This window comes from Kockiozyma suomiensis (assembly GCF_038497685.1).
Source record: "Kockiozyma suomiensis strain NRRL Y-17356 unplaced genomic scaffold V2V93scaffold_11, whole genome shotgun sequence".
Lineage (NCBI taxonomy): Eukaryota > Fungi > Ascomycota > Lipomycetes > Lipomycetales > Lipomycetaceae > Kockiozyma > Kockiozyma suomiensis.
The window spans coordinates 360,497-381,762 of record NW_027117674.1 but is presented as its reverse complement, the minus strand read 5'-3'; the positions used below and the strand labels follow the sequence as shown (position 1 = coordinate 381,762).

Genomic DNA, 21,266 nt, shown 5'->3' with positions numbered 1-21,266 from the left:
TATACCGGTTCTGTATGTGTATATGTTTCAGCAAGTACACACAATCGAACCAAGTTTTCTGTCAGAATATCAGAAAGTGCTGTCTCACAAACTGCTTCCCTGCTGTTGGCAGAGACTAGTATTTTCAATTAGTGGGTGAGTGCGCAAGATGCGAGCCTGACCCGTTGCAAAGGGTACGCAGACACAGCACCAGGTGTGCACGATAAACAGATAGACTCGGACCTCAAGATCCACTGCGACCAGTTACCGTGCGCAAAGCATCGGCCGAGGTGCCCCGCCATGTTACCCGTACAAGATAATTGATTAACTGTGAAGGATGGAGAAGAGTATCTAGTGCTTTTGGTTAGTTCTCTCCGTGTGATTGGATGCAGGAGGTGGGCAGAGATATATCAGACTGACTCCTTTTGCACATTGCTTATTAAAGCTTTGGCTGAGCCAGTTTTGTCTTTACGACGAACGCCACGCGTTGAATCACCGTGACTCATCACTGCCTTCGTCAAACAATTTTAATCCCCGCCAAACGTCATCTAGAAACCATTGCTGTAATATCCGGCCTCTGCTTCTGGTTTATCCTTTGTTCAACTAAAAGAGTCCCAAGACATCTCCGTATTGATGTTGCATTCGGTTATCAGAGATTAAAGACTTTACTTATTCATGCTGTGAGCAGCACTGACGCTAGCACTGACGCTACTCGAGCCTACTCTACTTTTATCATCTCCTCCTCTTTAAGGCCTATGCTTATGTGTTATCATGAGCCGGCACATCTTTGCGAATGCACCAATCCCGATACTTCTTTCTGCTTGGCATCTACGCGTAGGCTTGCCGTCAAAAATTAAACTAGAATTCAGAAGTGTCTTCGGTGGAGGTGACTCACTAACAACTTCATCTGACTTAGCCTCGCCTCCTCTTTCTTTTAAAAGCCCAAAAAATTATCCTTTGTAAAAGAAAAATACTGCAGGCATTTTTTTTTGCTACAATGCCTTCGCACAGTTCTGGACGGGAGGTCTTTGCTGCGCTGAATTTCCTACCCAACGCTCGACCACAGACCAAGAACGCACAGATGTCTGATATCGTGTTCGTGACTAATATACACTAAAAATTTACTTTTTCGAGCCCGTTATTGGATGGAGTGGTCTTCTACTACCATTGCTTCCCGTCAATTTTTATTTCACTATCAAGTGTCTGACTGGTATCGTGGCTTTTTTTGGCGGAGAAATTCGGCTGTCAGTCATGTCGCTATTTTCGGCCTGCATAATTATGGCTTCCTCTGTGAACAAGCGCCTAATCTAAATTGTAATTTTATTTGATGAGCCCGAAGCAAAGATAGTGTTATCGATTAATCCGTTATCAATTAATCTCAGTAAATGACTTTCATAGTCCTGTTTTAGTCTGGAATTGAAACTGTTTGCCGAAATAACCTTTTACGCGATATCAAATTAGCTTGCAAAAGCCGAATTGCCGCTGAGGCTGCAAATATCTAGTGTCTGTATTCTCGCTGAATATTTAGTGATTCACTCGTCTGAGACTTATTCTGAGATAATTTACGGCTACAATTTCTGTAAAGTATGAGCTTTACAGAGGAGAGCTTTTAGTATTTGTCAAACGATTACGCCTCCTTATCTTTGCTCCGTTCGAGGAAAACATTTATAAAAGTATTCTCATTGCGGGTCGATGCCATTATCAGCTGAAACTGTGGGATTTCGAGTGCTGTCGGCTTTGCATTGGTATCGGCTTCTGCTTCTGCAGTCTAGTCGTCTTTAGAAGCCCCTTTCTCAATAGTTATCGAGACGAAAAAATTATGCTCTCTTCAACGAAACATCGACAAAGCACCTTCTTCCCAGGTTATTTAACACTAAATACACAAAATCACCGGTTTCCACAATATCGCAAAGAACTACTTTCATGGATGCTGACGCAGTTCAAGTCAGCCGGCGTGAACGCGGCTCAGGAACACGAATCTGATACTGCAAAAGTATGTTCATGACTCATCACCGTGAATTTATAAACTCAGTATTCGCCCTCTTACTCTCAGTTTCTATACTCTGGGACGAATAGTAAAATAATCGCGTCCTTGTATTTTCGTTCTTGCGACGGTAGCAAAATGTCGTCCCGAGAATTTAGTATTTCTTGGCCCTTTCAGGATTTCAGTTTACTCATGACTAACTTTATACGGGCTTTATGGAGCAGTACTTTGCCAATCGCTCCCTGATAGACTATGCACGATGCGTGACACTTTGGACAGAGTACGAAAGTGCTGTAAGCAAAAACAGTATCTCAGCTGCTCTTGCGCAACTTATACCTGAACACCCAGCTCTATGTTGCAATATTACGGTATCGAGAGACAATAGGCCGACTGCCGTATCTGTTCTCCGCAAGCTTACCTTGAATGACGTGGTAGTTTTTCAGAATGGCGAGGAATCGCTGTCGGAGCTTTCGCAGTCATTAGTCAATGTGAGGTTCGAGTATGACAAAGATGACGCTCCTCTTTGGAAACTTGTTGTATATAATAGTCGATTTTTGTTTTTCGTCCTTGATCATTCGATTTTTGATGGTGTGTCGGCACGCATTTTTCTCTCTCAGCTGGCGGTCGGCATCACCGCGCATCCCGAGAATGCTACTTTCCCCGAACACATCGATATTCCCTCCGGCATGTGTCCCCCGCCAGTCTTTGAGAAGCTAGTAAAAATAGATCCGCCAATGTTCTACGTACTCAAAGCTGTTCTCGGAGAACTCATTCCAGTGTGGCTACGCCCCAAGTCTACTCGCAACATAGTGCTCTACAATCCTGTCGCTATCAGCACTCCAGATGGTAAACACCACATTCGTGCCTTTTCAGTCGAAGAATCGCGCGGCTTTCTTGAAAAATCTCGCGAGAATGAGGTCACTGTCACCGCATTGCTCGCCGAGGCGCTCTGCGTGGCTTTCGGCCAGACTTTCGATGACGCTATGGATGTAACGCTTGACATAGTTTTTGACGCGCGGAGATTCATACCCGAGTCTGCAGTGTTTTCAGACCCTTCTAAGTTGATAGGCCCGTATGTCGGACGACATCAATCTCTTATTAAGCGCACCACCGAGTTCTCGTGGACGGAGGCCGCCGAAATCGGTAAGGATCTCAAGAACGGGGTCAATCTTTCTGCATTGTATGAGTCTTCTATGATTAAATATCTGAATGGAAAAATACAAGAATGGCTTCGTGGTAAAATTGGCAAGGTGCCGAATGGCGACATCGAGGTGTCAAACGTTGGCGCGGTCCACTTTCCAGATTCTGTGACCGCTTTTGGATTTGCTCAGTGCTACGGAGTAACCAATTTGCCTGTCACTATAAATGTGTCGTCGGTTAAGGGTGGAAAATTATCGATAACGTTGGTTACGGCTGATAGTATTATTGGGAGTGGTAATGGAGACAAGCTGTGGGAGAATTTTCAGCGTGTTATGGAAGGAGCTTTAAACTAATTGCTGTGGCAGCAAAATAATGTCTAATTGGATAATGTGGTATAATATAAGATCTAATGCCGCAAAATCGTCTCGAATTTCTGACTCCATCTAAATCTACAGAGGTACCTTGAATCCTGATATACCTTCTATCAGGTACGCATAAGTAATTGACAAAACTGCTATTCCATAAGACTCTTTCTCTGCAACTGCGGACATCCAGCAAAATTCAATAATCTAAATAATATAGTGATCGGCCAAAAATTATACAAAATTGAAGGTAATCAAAAGTAATGCGAAGCAAATCACGTGCATCGTCGAGAACAGGTAGAGCCTGTCCTTTGGCATCAACAACCTCCACTCGTCTCCTGCGCTGCCAGATCATGACAGATCGCAAAACTGCCTTACAACCAGCCGTGAAAGCCAATACTGGGGCGGATACGCAAGGATATTTGCGTATGAAGACTACGCCGAAATGGGAAGCATTTGATGACATCATGCTACTCTTGTATGCCACCGTGCATAGATTAAGTACCGGAGGAGTATTTAGGGATAATGCATTGGACGCATTCAATGAGCGCACGCAGACTTTCAGGTCGCGTAAGGCTGCTCTATATAGACTGTATTGTCTAAATAGAGGATATAAGTACGCGTATCTCCAGTTTATTTTTCTTCGTCGTCGTTTGGTCAAATGATCGCTGATTGAGGACTTCTTTTTAGAATCGTGAAGCAATACGCGGACGTTCACGCAGGAAAGAGTTTTTATTCAGCAAATGTTACAGAACGGAAAGAATGGCTAGAGCAAAATGCGGGGGCTTATTCCACCCGCTACGTAAGTGTGAATTTCTTATGGATAACATAATTGACAATCTCTCTAATAGTCTCTAATTCTCTATAGTTACCAAGCGAAGACATATTCGAGGTAATGAACTTGATTTCTGCGAACGACGTGAGATCGGCATCAATTTTCTCCGATTATAAACAAGATATAATTCAGCTTCTCGCATCACGCAGACCTCTTTACATCCACCAACAGCTAGAAGCACGACGTGAAAGATTGATAAGCATTTCGAATGATTCAAACATTTCCCCTTCGCCATACATACGAAGATATTACGCGCATCAAAAACTCTGTTCGGAGCTGACCAAAGTTCGATATAAGAAACTCCTTGGCGCGCTAGTGATGGGGATTCTGGCTTCGGAAGAAGAAAAGCCACATGCTAGCTATGTTGTTAATTTGTTGGCTCGTCTGATAATTTCTTTCGAGAAAATGCGCGTCAATGAGGCTCATATTTCGGCTTTGGCTGGTCATAGTCTGCATCAGTTATTAGCACTCGCTGATACGCGCGCGCCGCCAGCGACATGAAAGATTTCAGCATTCATAATCGGCGAATCAGATTGATTTTGATCAATCCAAATCACGAAATCGATTGGAATTGCCAGTTCGATGCACTGTGCGTTTCAAGGCACCGGTCAGCGCTTGGTGAAGTGTTTGACAGGTCAACTTTCTATAGCATCTAGGCAATAACTAAGCGTCTGACCATTTGCCTATAGTCAGCAATAGAATGAGTATTTTCAAGAGAAATGAATTATCAGGCAGACAGTATCATTTGACGACGTCTATGTGGGATTTTCGGCAGGTTTATAATTCAGGGTTGACAAACAGACACTACTTCAACAGCATTACATTTCTAGACGAAGAATTACCTTATTATACCAGTTTATGGTATTAGGTATTAATACATACAGTCGATTACTCATTAGAAAAGTGAGGCAATCTGCAACATAGTAAATATCATCAATTCGTCCACAGTAATCGAGTATTATGCATAAAGTTTACTTCCATAAACTTTAAATATTAAATTTCACTAAACGCTACTCTTTTTCACAGAAATAAGCTCCATACCTCTACCAGCATCCTGTATTAAGATAATATGAGTGAACATCGGTCTGAAGAACGGTCTCACGCGCATCATCATCATAGACGGCGAGAGCATAACAGCGATGAAAGAAGAAAACGAGAGGATCATCGAAAAAATGAGGACGACCAGCGACATCATCAACATCATCATCATCGACGACATCAAAATGGTGGTAGCTCGCGGCACGAAAGCCAAGCTGAACAGACTCCTTATCGACGACATGACGAGATGGTAGATCGGCGGTCAAGCTCACATAGATCGAGACATCGCGAGGATGACGACAATGAAGGGCGACGACAGCGACGACGACGAGACGATCGAACGCGACGGGACCAAGGCAGTTCGTCACGTCGCGAAGATAGAAATGACGGTGAATTGCAACCTATGACATATGAAGTTATAAATGAACGAATAAAACATGAGAGGTTGAATTCTCAAGAGCAGAAATTCCGACAAGAAGAAGGGCTCGAAGAGCGCGAATTGCCGAATTACCAGACATCTGGAGCTTTACAAGGTGACAAGTTATATAAAGGAGTATCACTACAATATGCCGAGCCTGCAGACGCCCGTAAACCGGATAAGTCGTACAGGTTATATGTATTTAAAGCGGGCGAAATCATCGACACGATTAGATTAGATCAACAATCAGTCTATGTCCTTGGTCGCGACCGTACGATTGTCGATATCCCACTAGATCACCCGAGCTGCTCGAAGCAGCATGCGGCTATTCAGTTTAGGCTTGTGCTGGAGGAAGGGTTCCTTGGCGAGACTACAGATCGAGTCGCGCCTTTTGTGTATGATTTGCAATCAGCAAATGGAACGACAGTTAACGGAGAGAAAATCACTGGACGAGAGTATGTGGAGCTAAAAGTTAAGGATATGCTTTGTTTTGGGCAGTCCAGTAGAGAGTATTTGCTCATGTGTGAGGAGGATGTCAAATCGTGAGAAATTGATTTTAGCTCTACAACGGCTCTTTCGAATATTTACTGAAACTCAGGCCATAAATAAATTGTGAAAATAATGATTCTTAAACAGGTTGGAAATGTAATCAAATTATGGGTACAAATCCCATATACTTACGGTGGTAGTAACAGACAGCATACAATCCAGGACGACAAACAACCCTCGCTACACTCTCAATCCCATTACAATCCTACGTAGTGCACGCATATATCCAGCTTAGCGCTACGTGTAACAAGGTTGTAGTAGCATAACCGTCTGCCGTACTTTTTTGTCTTTTTTTGCCTTTTTTTGCCTTTTTCGTTAGTTTGGCTTGTGACTTGCTGGAGCTTTACAAAGTATTTCTGCGTCCCTTTTCTGCCCGAGATCAAAATAATGGCAGACACTAGCACAACCGGTACGTCTTTTCAACTGTGTTTATCATGATACTATATGCTAATGAACTATAAACAAGGTCCTTTAAAACGGAAATATGTTTTCTACGATACGCCAGTAAAAGGCGGCAGCCTTCTCCAACAGTTCATCACAATTTTAGAAGCGTATGTTCCTTCTTCTTGTTCGTAACAATTGATTGTTTGCTCTGATTTAACACAACACATATCAACAGTGAAGATCCCGACGGCATGATTCTTACCGCCAAGATCTTGCCACGACCGCACACAGCTGCTACGCATCGTCAATTCCCGAAACGCACGCGTGCAGCTGAAGCAGCTGCCGCTGCCCAAACGGCGCCAACCGAATTTATAGAAGAAAAGCCAACGACTGAAACAGTTTCTATTCTTGAAAAATTACGATTAGAAGGTTACAAATCGTCAAGAACTCAAACCAGTGGTGACGAAACACAATTTGACGATTCTGAAGTACTCCAGAATCTACGCGGCGATCTTAAACTTGCAGCTCAACGTGTTATCGCGACGCTCTCTCCTTCCTCTGAGATGTATTCGCGTATTGACAAGTTTTTTTTTTACGCAGAGTCGCTTTTCGCGCGATGTATCCCGTCGGGAAGTGCGGAACTAGCCACGCAGACAGACGCACAAACCGTAGCGCAAGACGAAGCTGATCCATACGCTATCCACGAGCGGGGTGAAGATAAAGAAGTTTTGTATATGGTTAGTCAACATGGTCCATTATTTTCGTCATTGTCTCGTAAGTCGCGAATCGATCCGCGAGAATTTGAAGTTCCATCATTTTTCAACACAACAAAGATTGTACCCTTGCGGCCGACTACCACCACGGCTCGCAGATTGGGAATGTTGTCACCGTCACCGTATCATGCTGTTGTTGGAAGTGCGCCTGGAGTAGCGGCACGACTACGACCACTGCTTTCGGATTTTACGCATCCAGTAAATGAAAAATTGCCGACGGCAAAATGGTTAAAGTATGATGCGTACTCGAGCTTTGCGCCGACAACAGATCAGACGCAGACTATAATTAGTGGTCATACTGCTGCGATGGTATGGTATGAACGAAGGCGAAGGCGGCAGGCGTTGCAGTTAGAAAGAGAAGCGGGAGCGGTCAATGATGCAGTAGCTGATGATAATGGCGATGAGGAGAGTGAGGAAAAAAATGACGAGAGTAGCGAAGATGTCAGAGAAGCTGAGGGTGAGACTGAAAAGGAGAACAGTGATAAAAATGAAGAACAGCCTGAAGAAAAGACCGAAGAAGAAAATGAATCAGTTGTGGACCCCGCGTTAATCGCGGATTGGCTTGCGTCAGAAGAAAGCAAGCAATACGACGTCGTGACATTCACAGCAGTAGCGTCCTGGCTAGAGCGATTACAAGAGTTACAATCTGCGCGCTTTGCTCAGGCACCGCCGTCTGCGCCTCTAGTGATTCCAGCCAATGCGTACCAAAATCCTCAACAAATGGTACAAATGCAATTGCAGCAAGCTCAGCAGCAGCAGTACTTTATAGAAGGTGCACCGATTTCCGATGAAGAACACGAACTCGTGCGGAAAGTCCAGTATGCGCTTTCGGAACTAGTCAGTCAAGTACCGCCGTATCTGTTAGGTGACTCGGTGTCGAGATGGATTCCAACTTTGGCGAAAAGCACAGTGGGAAGCTTGCCGCCGGATGCGTCAGCAGATGTCACGGTGTCGCATACGCAGAGTCCGGCTACCGGTGGTAGCGGAAGGCGGCGGAGATAAATGAAGAATTGAGAAGTGTAAGATCATTGGCGTATATGTATAGACTACTGACTTCAATGTATTGGTTTGTCTTTTACTTTAATGGTAAAGCCTCAACAGTATGGATTTGTAAATGAGATTAGGCTTCATAAATAGGCTCTACTTCTTAAAAATTTTTATTCTAAATAAACCATATAAACTCATGTACTGTATCAATCAATTACTAAGAAAAAGCTTTAAGTTACATAATAAATCAATACATTACATTTGCACATATATGCCATAAAGTCAAAAGCATTGCATTAAACAAGTGAATTTTCGTCGCGCAATCCCGAGGGCAGCCAAACTAGTTCTTTTTTGTAAGAACAGCGCCGGCTTTTGAACAAACTCGCATTTTGTTTGTGTCTATAATTTCGTTCAATTATTCAAGTGAATTTCACTGTATTGGAATATTTTTATCTTTTTTGAGTCTATAACTAAAAGGACGAAGAAAAAATACAAAAAGTATACAGGATGTCTGCTCTTAATGTAAGTAGTTTTATCTTGGTTTAGTCTCGTTGAGTACCTATTCGCGTGCGTGTTGTGTGATTCAATCGGAAGAATGTTTAGTGATTTGTGGATTTTGTTAAAAGAAGAGTAAGTAATTGGTTCAATTGAGATGGAATTGATGCCGACGCAGTATGAAAGAATGAAGAACAGATATCCGGAAGTTCATCAATGTGAGAGTTACTAGCGCATGCTATTGCTGATGAACCAATTTACAAGAGATTGAAATCAAAACTGTGATAGTTAAGCAAGATGCTTTGGAAAGTATCTAATGAGTTTCCTCTATTATGATTCAAAAGCGAGATATAGTGAATTATTTCCTGCGATTACACATCAAAACATTTACTCGTCTTACAAAATCTTTATCCTCAACATACACACGCACGCACAAGCGAACTAAGACTAAAATAAAAAAAAGATCAGGATTGACATCGAAAATTACAGGTCTTCCGTTGGACCGCTCTCGGAGCCGGTGTCGTTTACGGCGCAGTCCACAGTTTTTCTCTAGCATCAGCTCGCAAAGCCAAGCATGCCGCTGACGATTGGGCGCACAAGGAGGCATTGATTGCGCAGGCCAAGGCCGAGTACGCGAAATTGCACCCCAAGCCTGCTACTACTGGTGCTGTTCTTGATTTGTCGGATCCCAACTTTGATTATGCGTATGTTTTTGTTTATTTGAATTGAGAAATGAGAAGAGAGAGCTAACGCTGGATTCAGTAAATACTTGGAGACTGTATTGGCTGAGTAGGAAAAGAGTATGAATTAAGCATAAGAGTTTGTATAACTCAAGGGCATGTGGTGGTAGATCCGAAATTTATGGGAGTGGTATAGAGTCAGATATGTAAACTATATACTAAATTATAGCACCCGCGTCCCCATCCACATTGCCAACTCATCTTTCAACCGGAATTCGAGTGCGCAACCGACACGTAGTTAGAAAACCACAAATCATAACAAAGACTGTCTAGAAAGAAATAGCGATTCAACGAAATCATACATCTCATCATACTTTGCCGCCACGAAAATCGGTACCTGGTCCGCGTCCTTCCAAATCACGCGTAAGGCAAGAACACCGGTAATGCATGCCACGGCGGCAATGCCTCGCACGTATTTCATACGCGATTTCCGCACGCGGAGCCATTTGGCCCAGCCATAACTTACATGGTACGCGGATAAGGCGATAAAAGAGGTGTAGAAGGCTAGTAATGTGCCTTGCGGAAGACGATCGGCGCCGCGGGATATGTAGCGAAGAGAAATGATTGCGTTATCTCCGTCGACGGCTACCGGTGCTACGCGACACACTAGGATATGCGCGAGAGCTAGCGGGGTAAGAAGCACGCCTGTGAACGACACTCGCGACAAACGGCTGCGCTTGGAGTACCATTTTTTGTCGCGTAGGATACGATGCAGACGAAGCGTGATACCAGAGAGCACGTGCGCTGCAAGAGAGCCCAATATAAGAGGTTCAAAAACCTGAGACTGATAGACGACCCGAGCAAGGATAATAGATTTATCGCCGGCGTTGAGGGAGGATGTGAGAGTAGGCACAACGACGGCAGTCGAGAAGTGAAGCACCAGGAAGGCAGAGAAAGAATAGGTCGAGTATTGGTGAACCCGATAAAGATAGCGGCGCCATAATCCAGGTGCGTATTTCTTTGCAGGAGCTTGCTCGTTCTCTGCTTCTTCGTCCTTACGGTCGATAATTGGGTCGACGATCGGAGACTGGATTGGTGATGGAGGCAGAGGAGTTAGATCATCTTCCGGCAAACCCAAAGACTCGAACGTATTATGACTGCGGTCTCTATGTCTATCTCCATGAGAGACATGAGTACCTGGCATTTATCTCTAATGTCTTCTTGTACACGTCGTTACTGTAGCTGTTGCGGTTCTTAGTGACAGAAGAACTTCGTGAGAAATGACGTAGGGCAAGCCGTGCTTGTGCTTACTCTTCTGTCCACCCAATCAGCGCATCCTGAATATCAATCAACTGCTGAACAATATTTCGTCCTCTTCTCGTCCACAGTAGGCGTTGCACAGCATTCCCTTCTCTTCTGTTCATCAAATACAGTATAGTCTAATTCAAACGATTATTATACAAGCAAATCTCAAGTGGGCTCTCTACAATTGCCCCTGCACCGCCACACATACCCTAACCCGCAAGAGCCACATCTTTGTAATCGTGGGTACAGCCGTACGTCATCAGTCTTCACATTCTCCCGCTTCCTGTTCGGTCACTCAATTGCCCTGCGCTGTCATCTTAATTAGATAAATCTTCTTACTCAAAGAGACATCAATACTATGATTCACTACTTTGCCCTATCACAATTCTTATCCCAATCTTATTGACTGGCTCATGCTCTGAACTCGATTTCTACTTTCATGTACCCTAACCCGAAGCTTACCCCATCGCCTTGTCATCTGGTCCCCTTTTCCAGCATCTCTTCGAATCTATCCTTATTTTATTTATAAAAATGAAAAAATTACTTACTGATATCATGAAGACACACATACAAGCACTCGGCAATTCAATGTAAAGAAGAAAAAAGTATAAACTTCAACTCATATTTGCTTCGTATATAAATTTTTTTTCCTTTTTCGCTATCAATTTGCCCTCTCAATCAATAATATTTATACACCGCCTATTTTTTCATCGTCTTCATCTTCTTTTCTTTCTTTTGCCATCATCAAAATACACGAACAGGAACACCGCCATTCTTTTGCAACCATGAAATTCGATCCCAGATCTCTCGCTCTGTACGTGAAGGTAGCAAGACCGAGAGTTCTTCGAACCGCAGATCGCGCCTCGTAATCAACTCGTCTTCTTCCGCAGTCCACTGCTTCTTTGTCTCGCCACTGTCGCTCGTAGACAGTGGCGACGATCGGCTTGTGGAAGCCGTGTTAGTGTTTGTAGATGCAGCTGTTGTTGTAGATGTCGATATTGATGTTGTAGTTGTCGTATTTTTTATATTTCTACTGGTATCTCTCGCGTCGTCAGGCGATGGAGATGGCTGCTGCTGCTCCTGCTTCATCGGTGCACTCTTAGGCGATGCGCCACCTGACGGTGACGAAATCTGCGAGTTACTCGCTCCAGAAGGCGACGGGAGTTGCTGTAAAGGAGGCAGTGTCGTGCCGTTCATTGGTTGCACTAGAACAGGCTGCTGCAGCTGTTGCTGATGATGATACATGTACGCTTGCTCAGTCTGCGGTCGCTGATACCCCTGCGCTCGCTCTTTCTCCATATCAAATTCACCGCCATGCATCACTGGTCGAGCAACTGGGGGCTGTGGTTGAGATTGCGGTTGCAATGGTGGCTGCTGACTTGCCGTCAGAGGAAACTGGAAGGGTATTGCCTGATTACTCTGCTGCGGCCATCCAGGCGGAGGTGGCGGCGGCGGCGGCGTCGACATCGCAATTTCATCTCTGCCTGCCGCTGCCGCCCATTGCAGTCCACCAGTCTCGGTAGCAGCTACAGGGCTATTATTGCCTCCGCCACTTGCTCGAAGCGAACCGCTCATCAACCGTCTCCATCTAAATTGACACGCGTTCGGCGTACGTCCGGGAACTATTGAATACAGATTAGCAACTACATTTTATAGACATCAAATCTAGCTCGTTTAGACTGCCTATCTGGTGTTCTCGTACTGCGCTGCCAAACAACCATATCGTGCGTCAGCTCATCGTCACCGAGAAAATAATCTAGGGTAAGGGCAGTTCCGTCGCGATAGAAAACAGTCACTTCGGTGACAAAAAGTTGGCTAAATACGACTGCGATTGGATAATCCAATGTAGAAAAGCACATTGAAATACAATGCAATCATCTTCCCGTCAAGGACGCTAGTGAGCTAAGAGGACTACGCATAGCATGCGCTTTTCAGCGAGCCAAACGCAGTCGCCCGCGTCACAGAGTCACAGAATCGCATAAGAACACCAGAAAGACAAACGAGAATAAAAGAGCAAGAAAGAGAATATAACATACAGTGATTGGCAATGTCCTTCCAGCCCAACTTTTGCTGCTCCTTGAGATGGCGCAACAGCAAGTCATCGTGCGGGTCCCAGGAGGTGGGATTACGAGGGATCTTTGGCTTTTTTCGGCCGAGAGCGTCAAGGTCAGGAGCCGAAACTGAGGAAATCGAGGTGGAAGATGTAACGGAAGCGTTTGAACCGGTTGATGAAGTTCGTCTGATGGGATGAGAGTTAGAACGTTGTCTGATTGTGGGGGAGAGGGATGAGAGAGGTCATAAACTAGTCTGGAGGACTGCTTAGGAAGAATTGGCAGTGGTGTGATGAGAAATGCCCTATTCGACAGAGGACATGACATATAAAGTGCAAGATTAAAAGGGATATAACATACGTTCTAGCCGGACGCCGCTTTGCGGTAGAAGAGGCGACGGAGGAGGCGGGAGAGCAGGAGATGGCAGAAGTGGAAGTTGCCCGCACGTGCATCTGCTCAGGAATAAGCTGTGGGTTGGATGTTGGTGGATGCAGATGCTGCTGCTGTTGCTGCTGCTGCTGCTGCTGCTGCTGTTGTTGTTGTTGTTGTTGTTGTTGTTGTTGCTGCTGTTGCTGTTGTTGCTGCTGCTGCGGATAAAGCGAGTGCAGCGGCGGCAGCTGACGACCGGGATGGAAGACGGGCGCGAACTGAGCGTCGGAGAGCATTCTCAGTGGCGGTGGCAAACGGAGGTCGTTTTGAGGCGTGCCAGGGCCAGACATTTGCTTTTTAATATAAATAAGATGAGATAAGGTAAGAGATAGGATGCGAAGAAGAAGAAGAAGACACGAAGACACGGGAAGAGGAGGAGGAAAAAGGACGAGAGAAAGAAGCAATGAGCGGCAGCAAACTCGCGCTGGCTTTATTCTGGGGAAATGTTTGCGGAGGCACCACTCCTGCTGGTACCCGCTCCCTGTGCTGTTGCTGCTAGGAGGCCGAGTAGTCTTTAGCAATATTACTATTATTTATTTAGTCATTTCTTATTACTATAGAATAAAAAAAACCGCAATTCAATACACACAACCAAGAAACAAACCCTTCTTCGGGCAAGGGTTTGTGCGCACTGCCACTTCATACTGGGTCTAGCGCCGTCTCGTGCGGCGCAGTGTGGCTGCTCATCGCGCAGAAGAGATGAGCATCTATCTTTCTGCTTTTATCTGCTTTGATATCGTGCTTTTAGTATTTTTTATGGTGAAGTCGTTGCCAAATAATTACTGTAAGTTGATACTACAGTACTGATAATAAGCAAAATGGTGCAGACAGAATTGCTTAGATATATCCTGCATAAGCCCGTGATTGGCTCTTATATAAGCTCGTCACGCTCTGATCGTTTGTCAGTTCTTTTCATTTCTTTTTTTATGATTGTATTAGTTCACTTTTTATATTTTCTTCTTCTTTTTCTTTAAATCTTCAATTGTTTTTTAACATATTCAACTGCTACCTGCTATACAACTTTTTAACTACTAACAATCTCTAGTCTTTTATCTTTCTTAGACTTCGGGTTAGGGCACTTGTCCTCATCGCACTTTCTTCCTCTACAACCTTTTTTAGGCAACCAATAAGTAAAAACATGTAATATATGTATATGTATATAGACAAAAAAATGAAGAGGGAAATCATAAACACGACTGCTTCTCAACTATACGACCTCATTGATAATCCTGGCAGCTTCAGTATACGTCCGCAGCATCTTTTCACACTTTTGTCTCTCTTGCGCAATCGCTGAGTCCTCCTGCAACAGCTCATCGAACATCACCTCCTTATATAACTCAGACACAAGCCGGTTCTGTATACTCTCTTTACTGTAATTGACCAGCAAATGCATAACAGCCTTAGGCACTTGGTCTTGGATAGTCTCCCGCACTATCGAAAAGTAAGAGCTAATCAGTCGTCGAATCAACTCCGTCTCTAGCTGCTCGCGCTCTGACAATACACCGCCTTCTTCGCCATTAATAGAGCCCATGGTGCCTAACAGTCCATTATTCGTTGCTGAAAACCCACTGCCGCTAATGCTGCTGTTGCTGCTTTTTGCGGCTTGTGTCGAGTTAGACATACTCATCTGCTCAAACTCTCGTGTCAAATCATCAGACTGTCGATTCGAGTGCTGATGTTGACGCACCGGCGGCGGCGGCTGCGATTGCGACTGTTGCGAATGTGTCGATCCTTGCTCAGACGAACCTAAATCCAAACGACTATGTGAGCTTGCTATTCTGGCTACCCCACTCTCCACTCCGTCATCATCATCATCATTATCATTATTACCTCCATTACCAGTGCTATTCACATGACTTGTATTCTCTTTTGAAAAGAAAAAACTCATCAGCGAATGCGTGTCTCGACCACCACCACCTCCTCCTCCTCCATTTACGACCCCATTTGATGCTTCACTAGCATTAGACGCGGCCCGCGACCGCGAGTCCGACCCATGTTGTGCATGATGATGATTATGATGATGATGATGCGGTTGGATATTTGCCGTGGTCGTCGCCGTCACCGTCGCCGCCACCGTCGCCGCCGTCTCAACAGGGAAACTCTTACCATCTGCATTCTCGCCGTTCAAGACAGCCTTTTTCACTTCCAACCTCTCTAGCTTTCGCTGTGCATCCCTTGCTTTCTTCTCCTTCTCCTGTCGTCCCGCCAAAATACTAGACATCGCAGCTGCTGCTCCCAAGAAATTAGGGTGCTTCGTATTGATATACGCCCGCTGAATCGCAATCAAACTCTCAACGTATTTCGATGTCGGTCCTAATCGTTCGCGCAATAAATCACTCACAACTTCAATTATCTTGGACTGCAATCTAGGATAACGACTCAACTCATGTCCGCCGCACGTATGGCAAATCTTCATCAATTCCTCGTATACTAGCTCAACGCAGCGTTGCGATGGCGGATCTAAAAGTCTAATCTGCGGCTTCACAAGCAAATCAAACGCCAGCTCAGGCACAAAAAGTGAAGGGCGCGGACCGGTAGAATTTCGGATCGCAGTCCGGATGTCAAGCACAGACAAGTTCGCTGTCGGGTCGATTTGACTCAACTGCGTACCAAACACGTCGCTGTAAATATAATAAATCCGCGCACCTCCGCATAGTTCTTTTAACGACACCTCGGACGAAGTACCATCAATGGATGCAATAAAGCTTGTCGCAAACTTTGTCATCAACTGAAGAATCAACACGCCCTAGAGTCATATCTCAAGTCAGCAATTACCCTTTTCCGCATAGTACAGCAAAATTACAAAACTCACGTTATGTCCCGAACCAGTAACCTGAGGTTCACCATACGATGCCAATTCTTGCTGAGTCTGTCCCATCAACGTATTCAGTCTCGCCTTGATATCCGGTAACTTCTCCCGAATATGCGTCATCAAAGTATTATTCAAGCTCTTGGCCAAATACTGCGTTCCGCATCGATAAGAGATATTCCGATACGCAGGATGACTTCTAAAAAAATCTTGCTCTGCTTGTAAAGACTCTTGCAAGCTCTTATTAACTTGGATATCTTGCTGTGATCGATTGACTACCCCAATAAATCCCAGCTTTAACGGATATACGCGACCAGACAAAATGTCAATCGCATTCGTTCCATGATCCATTAAATCAAGCTTGGTAAGCACGCCAATCGTTCTCCGGCCTTGCGGATCTACCTGGCGCGCAAGTTTAAGAGATTCAGAGTTCACGAGATCTACATTTGCCGGCGATACAGCAAGAATGATACTGTTGGGCTTCATGATGTATTCCGCAATCAACCCTCTTGTTTGCTTTTCGATATCGGTAGGCTGGTCACCAATCGGAATCTGTTTTCATCAGTTAGCTATTCATTTATAACTATAAACTGAACGTAGCCCACCTTTGTCAAACCTGGTAAATCAACCAAAGTCAAATTAAGCACATGAGGAGAAAAAATCTTCAAATTAATAGGCGTCTTATTAATTCCCTTATTGTTTCCCGCAATCCGCACCGTATCATTTTCAATCTCCCGTCTAACTTCGGTGAAATCGTAATACTTGCGTCCAGGAACGTGTAAAAACTCGGCCCACTCTTCTTGTCGGACAGCAGTCGCGCGTGAAGTATTCGCGGCCGCTCCGACTTCGCTATCAAATGGTGTAGGAATGGGAGGCGATGGAGAACGAGTATAGGGAATATTGATTAGTTGAAGAATAAGCGGTCGGCGCGTGACGATACCAGTGCCGCGCGGAAGGAAGTCCTTACCGACTACACAAAATTGTTAGAAGATGCTTCTTTCAAGCAGCAAAAGGTATGAAGTAGATCAATAGTGATTCGAATGATAGCTGAATAGATAGTGGCAATCAAAGTCAGGACAGTTATGAGGATCGCTCGGTATAGAGTATTCTCAGACACAGGTACCCTACCCAACAAACATCCCACAACTCACCACAAATCCTCTATACACAAAAGCAGCTAGAATTACAAACAGAAATGAACATACCCAGATTCTCAAGCACCGAGCTCTTGCCACAAGACTGACTTCCGACAACGATAACCTGCGGAAGATCGATCGTGTCACTGCCGATAGTGTTAAACACCAGATCCTGCAGCTTATTAACGACCGGTATTAGATCCTCAAATGTCGACGACATTGTTGACAAATCACAATTACAGCAGTGATAATGATATGAATGAGCTGTTTCTTTGTGAAAAAGAAGGTTGAGGATGTCGGGAGGTTAAAAGTCGCGTTGCGAAGCAGCTTTTAAAGTTCTGGCGAAAATCACAACAAGCCGAGCAGAAATGAACCCTAAACGCTATTTATATCCTAAAACTGCTGAACGCGTTCTTTGATTGTTTATTTGTAAGAAAAGTATTCATATATAAATAAAGAACATTATATTGCGAGCAATCGAGTTGCCCAGGTATCAATTGATATGTTATTCATATTGGACTGTTATTGCCACTTCTTTTCGTATTGAAGATTCACATGGCATTGTCGATCATTTTAGTTTCTTAATTTGTCGTAGTAATTTTTTGTGATGTCCTTTTAATGTAGTATCATAAATTCGTTTTGAAGTGAGAATTGATTATGCATTCGCTTTATCCAGAAGAGCATCTTTTATCTTCTATATGCAGTAACTCAATACATTATGATAGACTATTTACAGGTAATTACGCCGCCTCTTCTACTCCAGGTAAAAAAAATTGGCTCCTAAATCAATCAATATGGTCAGTATGTAATATTATCTTCTGCCACTCTCAGCAAATGTCACATACCAATAAGAGTTAGCCCATACAGCCTGGCCCACTCCCTAGCGCCGGCGACCACATGCTCTTGCTCATCAACCTCCATCCCCCAATGCATTCTTGTTTTAGGCGGCAATGGAGTCTGTCGCATATCTTCGCGGAACAGCAAAAAGACGTACCGGTGCCGACGTTTAACAATCGGCCGCTTAGCAGCAATTGTTGAATTTGTGGTGCTGGTATTGCCGTCAGCGGACCGTTGCGAGGAAGTTGTGGATGCTCTGGCTACAGTAGTAGGCGGACCCGGTCGCTCGTAGTCTAATAGAATTTGTCCGGCTTGACTATCGACTTCTGTGGGGGTCGGAATATAATCAACTGATGGCAATTGCAAACCCGATATTATCAGATGGGCAAATTGTCCAGAAACGGGATGCTGATCAGCCGATGCAGAAGCAAGAACGGCATCTGGATCAGTCATCACAATTGTGAATTTAATAGGAGAAGAAAAAGCCGAAGGACTTTGTCGAGTGTCAGAATCATCGATCGGAGTTATTGTGAATTTTGGACAAGTCTTTGTTTCGCTGTATTTCAAAGTATTGCCTAGAGCTGCATGGTGTCCGTCTTCATAATCTACTGACAACAATCTGCGTGCGCTTTTTTTAGACTTTTGCAATTTGAGATCGTTTTGACAAAAAAGTAAATTCTGACTTACGATGACGGAACGAAATCGTCAACCACTAAGATTCAACTGTATTAGCATGTAATTTCCAAACACATACTCAATAAATTTAACCCCACCATCAGGAATCACTTTGTGTTTGACCATTGAGTCTAAAATAGATTGACTGATCGTAGCCTACCTCAAAATCAGCTCAACGCACTTTCGCTATAAATTCAATATCGACAGAATCCTACCAACCGCATCCGTTGCACCAGCGGACCGTAGAAATTAGTCCGCCCAATACCTCCTCCTCCGTTATCAATATAGATTCGATATTTTTGTAACCGTATTCGTGCCTCACCGAGGCCGCTTTTCTGACATGTTAGTCGAGTTGCAGTCAGTCGGCCGAGTGCAATTGATGCCACCAGGGTAGTCGCCATTTATCGTATGTAATTCGCTATCCGCGAGAATGCAGAACTCAAAGCATTCGCTCCTGATTCCTCACTATTTGTCGTATTTGAGAAAATATTTAAATAGTTTCAGCACATGTATGAGCTCGACGAAAGATTTCTGAACAGTGGTAAGGTATCATACGTCATGAGCCGCGAGCGATAAGAACAGTATGATCTCCCAACCTCAAATGCTTAATTTCCACGTTTTATTATTTTTACCGAAAATTTATTCCAGTTCCTGCTAAAACTCATATTTTAAATAAGGATAACAACTAAAAGGAAGAAAAGGAAAAAAAAAAAAAAAAGGTCGAAAACGAAGCAATTGTTGAAATAAAATCTATCGAAAAAAAAATAAAGTAAATATGAATGAGGTACGGATTATTATCTATTATATGTGCGGCTTCTGTAACATCTTATTTTCTTCAAGCCCAGCAGTATTTGTGAACCAAGACAAAGACTATGTTAAACGGATCTTAGCTACTTGCATTTCTATTCATCCATTGCGCTTTTTGTAGCTCGGAATTGACTTTGTCCAGAAGCTCTCCATCGGTTGAAATACTCTTATCCACTTTTCCTTGCATTTCACACAATAAATCTCTCAAGACTTGGATCTGCTCGTTGCCAGCGGTCTTGATAGATTTCTGTATATTTTCAAGATTCTGCTTCTCTCCAGATAGATCTGAAAATCGGCTCTCAAGTTCTTTAAAGCTCTGTAAATCCCCTTCTCTGATTGCTACCACACTTTTGATATCGCTCTTCAGACTATTAACTTCATCGCGCAGTCGAATATTAGCATGCTTTGTACTTGTAACAAGAGTCTCATAACTATTCTCGCTTTGTAATCTCATCTCTTTATCTTTAGCTGCCTCGCGCTCTAATAGCACAAGCCGTTGACTCAATAACTTCATCTCCTTTTCATTCTCCAGCCGCAGTTTGCTCTCCGTCTCAGCCTTCTTCTCCAATTCCTGAATCTTCCTATCTTTGCGTTCTAAAATCTTATTAAACATATCATTCTGATGTCGTATAACCTGCGTCTGCTCTGAATTTGCCTCAAATTTTCTCGCAACTGCTTCGCGGGCGCGACGTTCTTCTTTTGCCTTTTCAGTCTGCAAATTCAAGTCTCGGCGAAGAGTGTCAATCGTGGTCTGCAGTTGCTCAATCATTCGTGTCGTACTGTTATTTGGTTGCGGCACTACTCCTCCGTTCATAGCTTGCTCATAATAATATCGATACTCTTCAGGACTGAACTGATAAGACAACCGACTGCCGCTCTCATGATCATTTAATTCTGGAGAGCTAAGCAGGCTCGGTGATGCAGAAGTGCTACTGACCGGCGATTCGGCCAGCGAATCTGCTGAAGGTGAATGATTGTTGAACGGCAGAGTCATGCCTGCTGCCGCCTTTGGCAGTTGTTTTGCTATTGACTCTAGACTCATTAACTCCATACTCCGTTGCGCTGAGAGGATCAAATTAGTACACAGTCAAAACAGCAGCGATAATGTTGCCACGCACCGATTTCACTCCTTAGGATCTGAATTCGTACTTTCTCTGCCCTGTCATCGCTCTTGAGAGCCTTTCGCAGATCCGTCGATGTAGCCGACGCCTGCATTCCTTATTCCTTTCTAACACAGAAAAAAAGAAAATGGTTATGATTTATAGTGGCTAACGCACAAGTAGTTAAAGGGGAAAGAGTAGGAAGAAGAGCAAAGTGAATGCGGCTGCGGCTTTGGGTAGATTAGTATACTTTGCCCGAGACTGTCCGGTACAATCCCAATCCCTTGGCTCACAAACGAAGGGATGATATCTGTATCACATTTGTATTATACTCTCTATTTGACTTATATACAAACCAGCATTGATTTTTGTGACATTTAAGTTTACTAGGTATTAATGAATTTCTATCGACTTGCCTGGCTCACGCTGGGGAGTCTGCTCTTTGATAACCTCTTTTAACGGCTGGGAAAGGTTTGTTTACTTTTTTGACACA

The 21,266-nt window shown here is 44.0% G+C and overlaps 10 protein-coding genes across 10 annotated transcripts; 5 read left to right on the top strand and 5 right to left on the bottom strand.

The window, feature by feature from the left end:
- Window positions 1–2,081: 2,081 nt before the first annotated feature.
- On the top strand, window positions 2,082–3,592 carry V2V93DRAFT_55922 (alcohol acetyltransferase). The gene has a single exon (XM_066912729.1). It carries the CDS (start codon window positions 2,179–2,181, stop codon window positions 3,454–3,456), a length of 1,278 nt encoding a protein of 425 aa, XP_066764501.1. The 5' UTR covers window positions 2,082–2,178; the 3' UTR covers window positions 3,457–3,592.
- Window positions 3,593–3,803: 211 nt separating this feature from the next.
- Window positions 3,804–5,229, top strand: V2V93DRAFT_373289 (uncharacterized protein). Its single transcript, XM_066910938.1, has 3 exons — window positions 3,804–4,081; window positions 4,156–4,267; window positions 4,334–5,229. The coding sequence occupies exons 1-3, from the start codon at window positions 3,819–3,821 to the stop codon at window positions 4,799–4,801; spliced, it is 843 nt and encodes a 280-aa protein (XP_066764500.1). The 5' UTR covers window positions 3,804–3,818; the 3' UTR covers window positions 4,802–5,229.
- Window positions 5,230–5,343: 114 nt separating this feature from the next.
- Window positions 5,344–6,389, top strand: V2V93DRAFT_373288 (SMAD/FHA domain-containing protein). The gene has a single exon (XM_066910937.1). The coding sequence runs from the start codon at window positions 5,370–5,372 to the stop codon at window positions 6,300–6,302; it is 933 nt and encodes a 310-aa protein (XP_066764499.1). The 5' UTR covers window positions 5,344–5,369; the 3' UTR covers window positions 6,303–6,389.
- Window positions 6,390–6,490: 101 nt separating this feature from the next.
- V2V93DRAFT_401387 (uncharacterized protein) lies at window positions 6,491–8,635 on the top strand. The gene is made up of 3 exons (XM_066912586.1): window positions 6,491–6,714; window positions 6,772–6,856; window positions 6,925–8,635. The coding sequence occupies exons 1-3, from the start codon at window positions 6,693–6,695 to the stop codon at window positions 8,462–8,464; spliced, it is 1,647 nt and encodes a 548-aa protein (XP_066764498.1). The 5' UTR covers window positions 6,491–6,692; the 3' UTR covers window positions 8,465–8,635.
- Window positions 8,636–8,956: 321 nt separating this feature from the next.
- V2V93DRAFT_381667 (ATP synthase E chain-domain-containing protein) lies at window positions 8,957–9,737 on the top strand (the record flags this gene model as incomplete). The annotated part of the gene is made up of 3 exons (XM_066912115.1): window positions 8,957–8,971; window positions 9,434–9,648; window positions 9,707–9,737. The coding sequence occupies 3 exons, from the start codon at window positions 8,957–8,959 to the stop codon at window positions 9,735–9,737; spliced, it is 261 nt and encodes an 86-aa protein (XP_066764497.1).
- Window positions 9,738–9,807: 70 nt separating this feature from the next.
- Window positions 9,808–10,934, bottom strand: V2V93DRAFT_373283 (uncharacterized protein). The gene has a single exon (XM_066910936.1). The coding sequence runs from the start codon at window positions 10,826–10,828 to the stop codon at window positions 9,938–9,940; it is 891 nt and encodes a 296-aa protein (XP_066764496.1). The 5' UTR covers window positions 10,829–10,934; the 3' UTR covers window positions 9,808–9,937.
- A 345-nt stretch (window positions 10,935–11,279) lies between these two features.
- On the bottom strand, window positions 11,280–13,699 carry V2V93DRAFT_394187 (uncharacterized protein; the record flags this gene model as incomplete). The annotated part of the gene is made up of 3 exons (XM_066912507.1): window positions 11,280–12,551; window positions 12,966–13,168; window positions 13,341–13,699. 3 exons carry the CDS (start codon window positions 13,697–13,699, stop codon window positions 11,674–11,676), a joined length of 1,440 nt encoding a protein of 479 aa, XP_066764495.1. The 3' UTR covers window positions 11,280–11,673.
- Window positions 13,700–14,527: 828 nt separating this feature from the next.
- Window positions 14,528–17,648, bottom strand: V2V93DRAFT_373277 (Dynamin central region-domain-containing protein). Its single transcript, XM_066910935.1, has 5 exons — window positions 17,424–17,648; window positions 16,824–17,188; window positions 16,222–16,770; window positions 15,516–16,155; window positions 14,528–15,155 (listed from the first exon to the last, which is right to left on the bottom strand). The coding sequence occupies exons 1-5, from the start codon at window positions 17,572–17,574 to the stop codon at window positions 14,617–14,619; spliced, it is 2,244 nt and encodes a 747-aa protein (XP_066764494.1). The 5' UTR covers window positions 17,575–17,648; the 3' UTR covers window positions 14,528–14,616.
- V2V93DRAFT_373272 (uncharacterized protein) lies at window positions 17,649–19,482 on the bottom strand. The gene is made up of 5 exons (XM_066910934.1): window positions 19,082–19,482; window positions 18,965–19,022; window positions 18,879–18,903; window positions 18,200–18,810; window positions 17,649–18,134 (listed from the first exon to the last, which is right to left on the bottom strand). Exons 1-5 carry the CDS (start codon window positions 19,265–19,267, stop codon window positions 18,109–18,111), a joined length of 906 nt encoding a protein of 301 aa, XP_066764493.1. The 5' UTR covers window positions 19,268–19,482; the 3' UTR covers window positions 17,649–18,108.
- V2V93DRAFT_55160 (uncharacterized protein) lies at window positions 19,479–21,251 on the bottom strand. The gene is made up of 2 exons (XM_066912728.1): window positions 20,792–21,251; window positions 19,479–20,735 (listed from the first exon to the last, which is right to left on the bottom strand). Exons 1-2 carry the CDS (start codon window positions 20,886–20,888, stop codon window positions 19,753–19,755), a joined length of 1,080 nt encoding a protein of 359 aa, XP_066764492.1. The 5' UTR covers window positions 20,889–21,251; the 3' UTR covers window positions 19,479–19,752.
- Window positions 21,252–21,266: the final 15 nt, after the last annotated feature.

What these genes read in the sequence shown, in the direction of transcription:
- V2V93DRAFT_55922 (XM_066912729.1), top strand. Translation starts at nt 2,179, where the DNA reads ATGGAGCAGTACTTTGCCAATCGCTCCCTGATAGACTATGCACGATGC.
- V2V93DRAFT_373289 (XM_066910938.1), top strand. Translation starts at nt 3,819, where the DNA reads ATGACAGATCGCAAAACTGCCTTACAACCAGCCGTGAAAGCCAATACT. An exon ending in TGTCTAAATAGAGGATATAA is followed by an intron (nt 4,082 to 4,155) that starts GTACGCGTATCT and finishes ACTTCTTTTTAG; the next exon opens with AATCGTGAAGCAATACGCGG. An exon ending in GGGCTTATTCCACCCGCTAC is followed by an intron (nt 4,268 to 4,333) that starts GTAAGTGTGAAT and finishes AATTCTCTATAG; the next exon opens with TTACCAAGCGAAGACATATT.
- V2V93DRAFT_373288 (XM_066910937.1), top strand. Translation starts at nt 5,370, where the DNA reads ATGAGTGAACATCGGTCTGAAGAACGGTCTCACGCGCATCATCATCAT.
- V2V93DRAFT_401387 (XM_066912586.1), top strand. Translation starts at nt 6,693, where the DNA reads ATGGCAGACACTAGCACAACCG. An exon ending in GGCAGACACTAGCACAACCG is followed by an intron (nt 6,715 to 6,771) that starts GTACGTCTTTTC and finishes ACTATAAACAAG; the next exon opens with GTCCTTTAAAACGGAAATAT. An exon ending in TTCATCACAATTTTAGAAGC is followed by an intron (nt 6,857 to 6,924) that starts GTATGTTCCTTC and finishes ACATATCAACAG; the next exon opens with TGAAGATCCCGACGGCATGA.
- V2V93DRAFT_373283 (XM_066910936.1), bottom strand. Translation starts at nt 10,828, where the DNA reads ATGCCAGGTACTCATGTCTCTCATGGAGATAGACATAGAGACCGCAGT.
- V2V93DRAFT_373277 (XM_066910935.1), bottom strand. Translation starts at nt 17,574, where the DNA reads ATGTCGTCGACATTTGAGGATCTAATACCGGTCGTTAATAAGCTGCAG. An exon ending in ATTTACCAGGTTTGACAAAG is followed by an intron (nt 16,771 to 16,823) that starts GTGGGCTACGTT and finishes TGATGAAAACAG; the next exon opens with ATTCCGATTGGTGACCAGCC. An exon ending in TTACTGGTTCGGGACATAAC is followed by an intron (nt 16,156 to 16,221) that starts GTGAGTTTTGTA and finishes ATATGACTCTAG; the next exon opens with GGCGTGTTGATTCTTCAGTT.
- V2V93DRAFT_373272 (XM_066910934.1), bottom strand. Translation starts at nt 19,267, where the DNA reads ATGGCGACTACCCTGGTGGCATCAATTGCACTCGGCCGACTGACTGCA. An exon ending in TGGTGCAACGGATGCGGTTG is followed by an intron (nt 19,023 to 19,081) that starts GTAGGATTCTGT and finishes ATTTTGAGGTAG; the next exon opens with GCTACGATCAGTCAATCTAT. An exon ending in GACGATTTCGTTCCGTCATC is followed by an intron (nt 18,811 to 18,878) that starts GTAAGTCAGAAT and finishes AAGCGCACGCAG; the next exon opens with ATTGTTGTCAGTAGATTATG.
- V2V93DRAFT_55160 (XM_066912728.1), bottom strand. Translation starts at nt 20,888, where the DNA reads ATGCAGGCGTCGGCTACATCGACGGATCTGCGAAAGGCTCTCAAGAGC. An exon ending in GATCCTAAGGAGTGAAATCG is followed by an intron (nt 20,736 to 20,791) that starts GTGCGTGGCAAC and finishes TGATCCTCTCAG; the next exon opens with CGCAACGGAGTATGGAGTTA.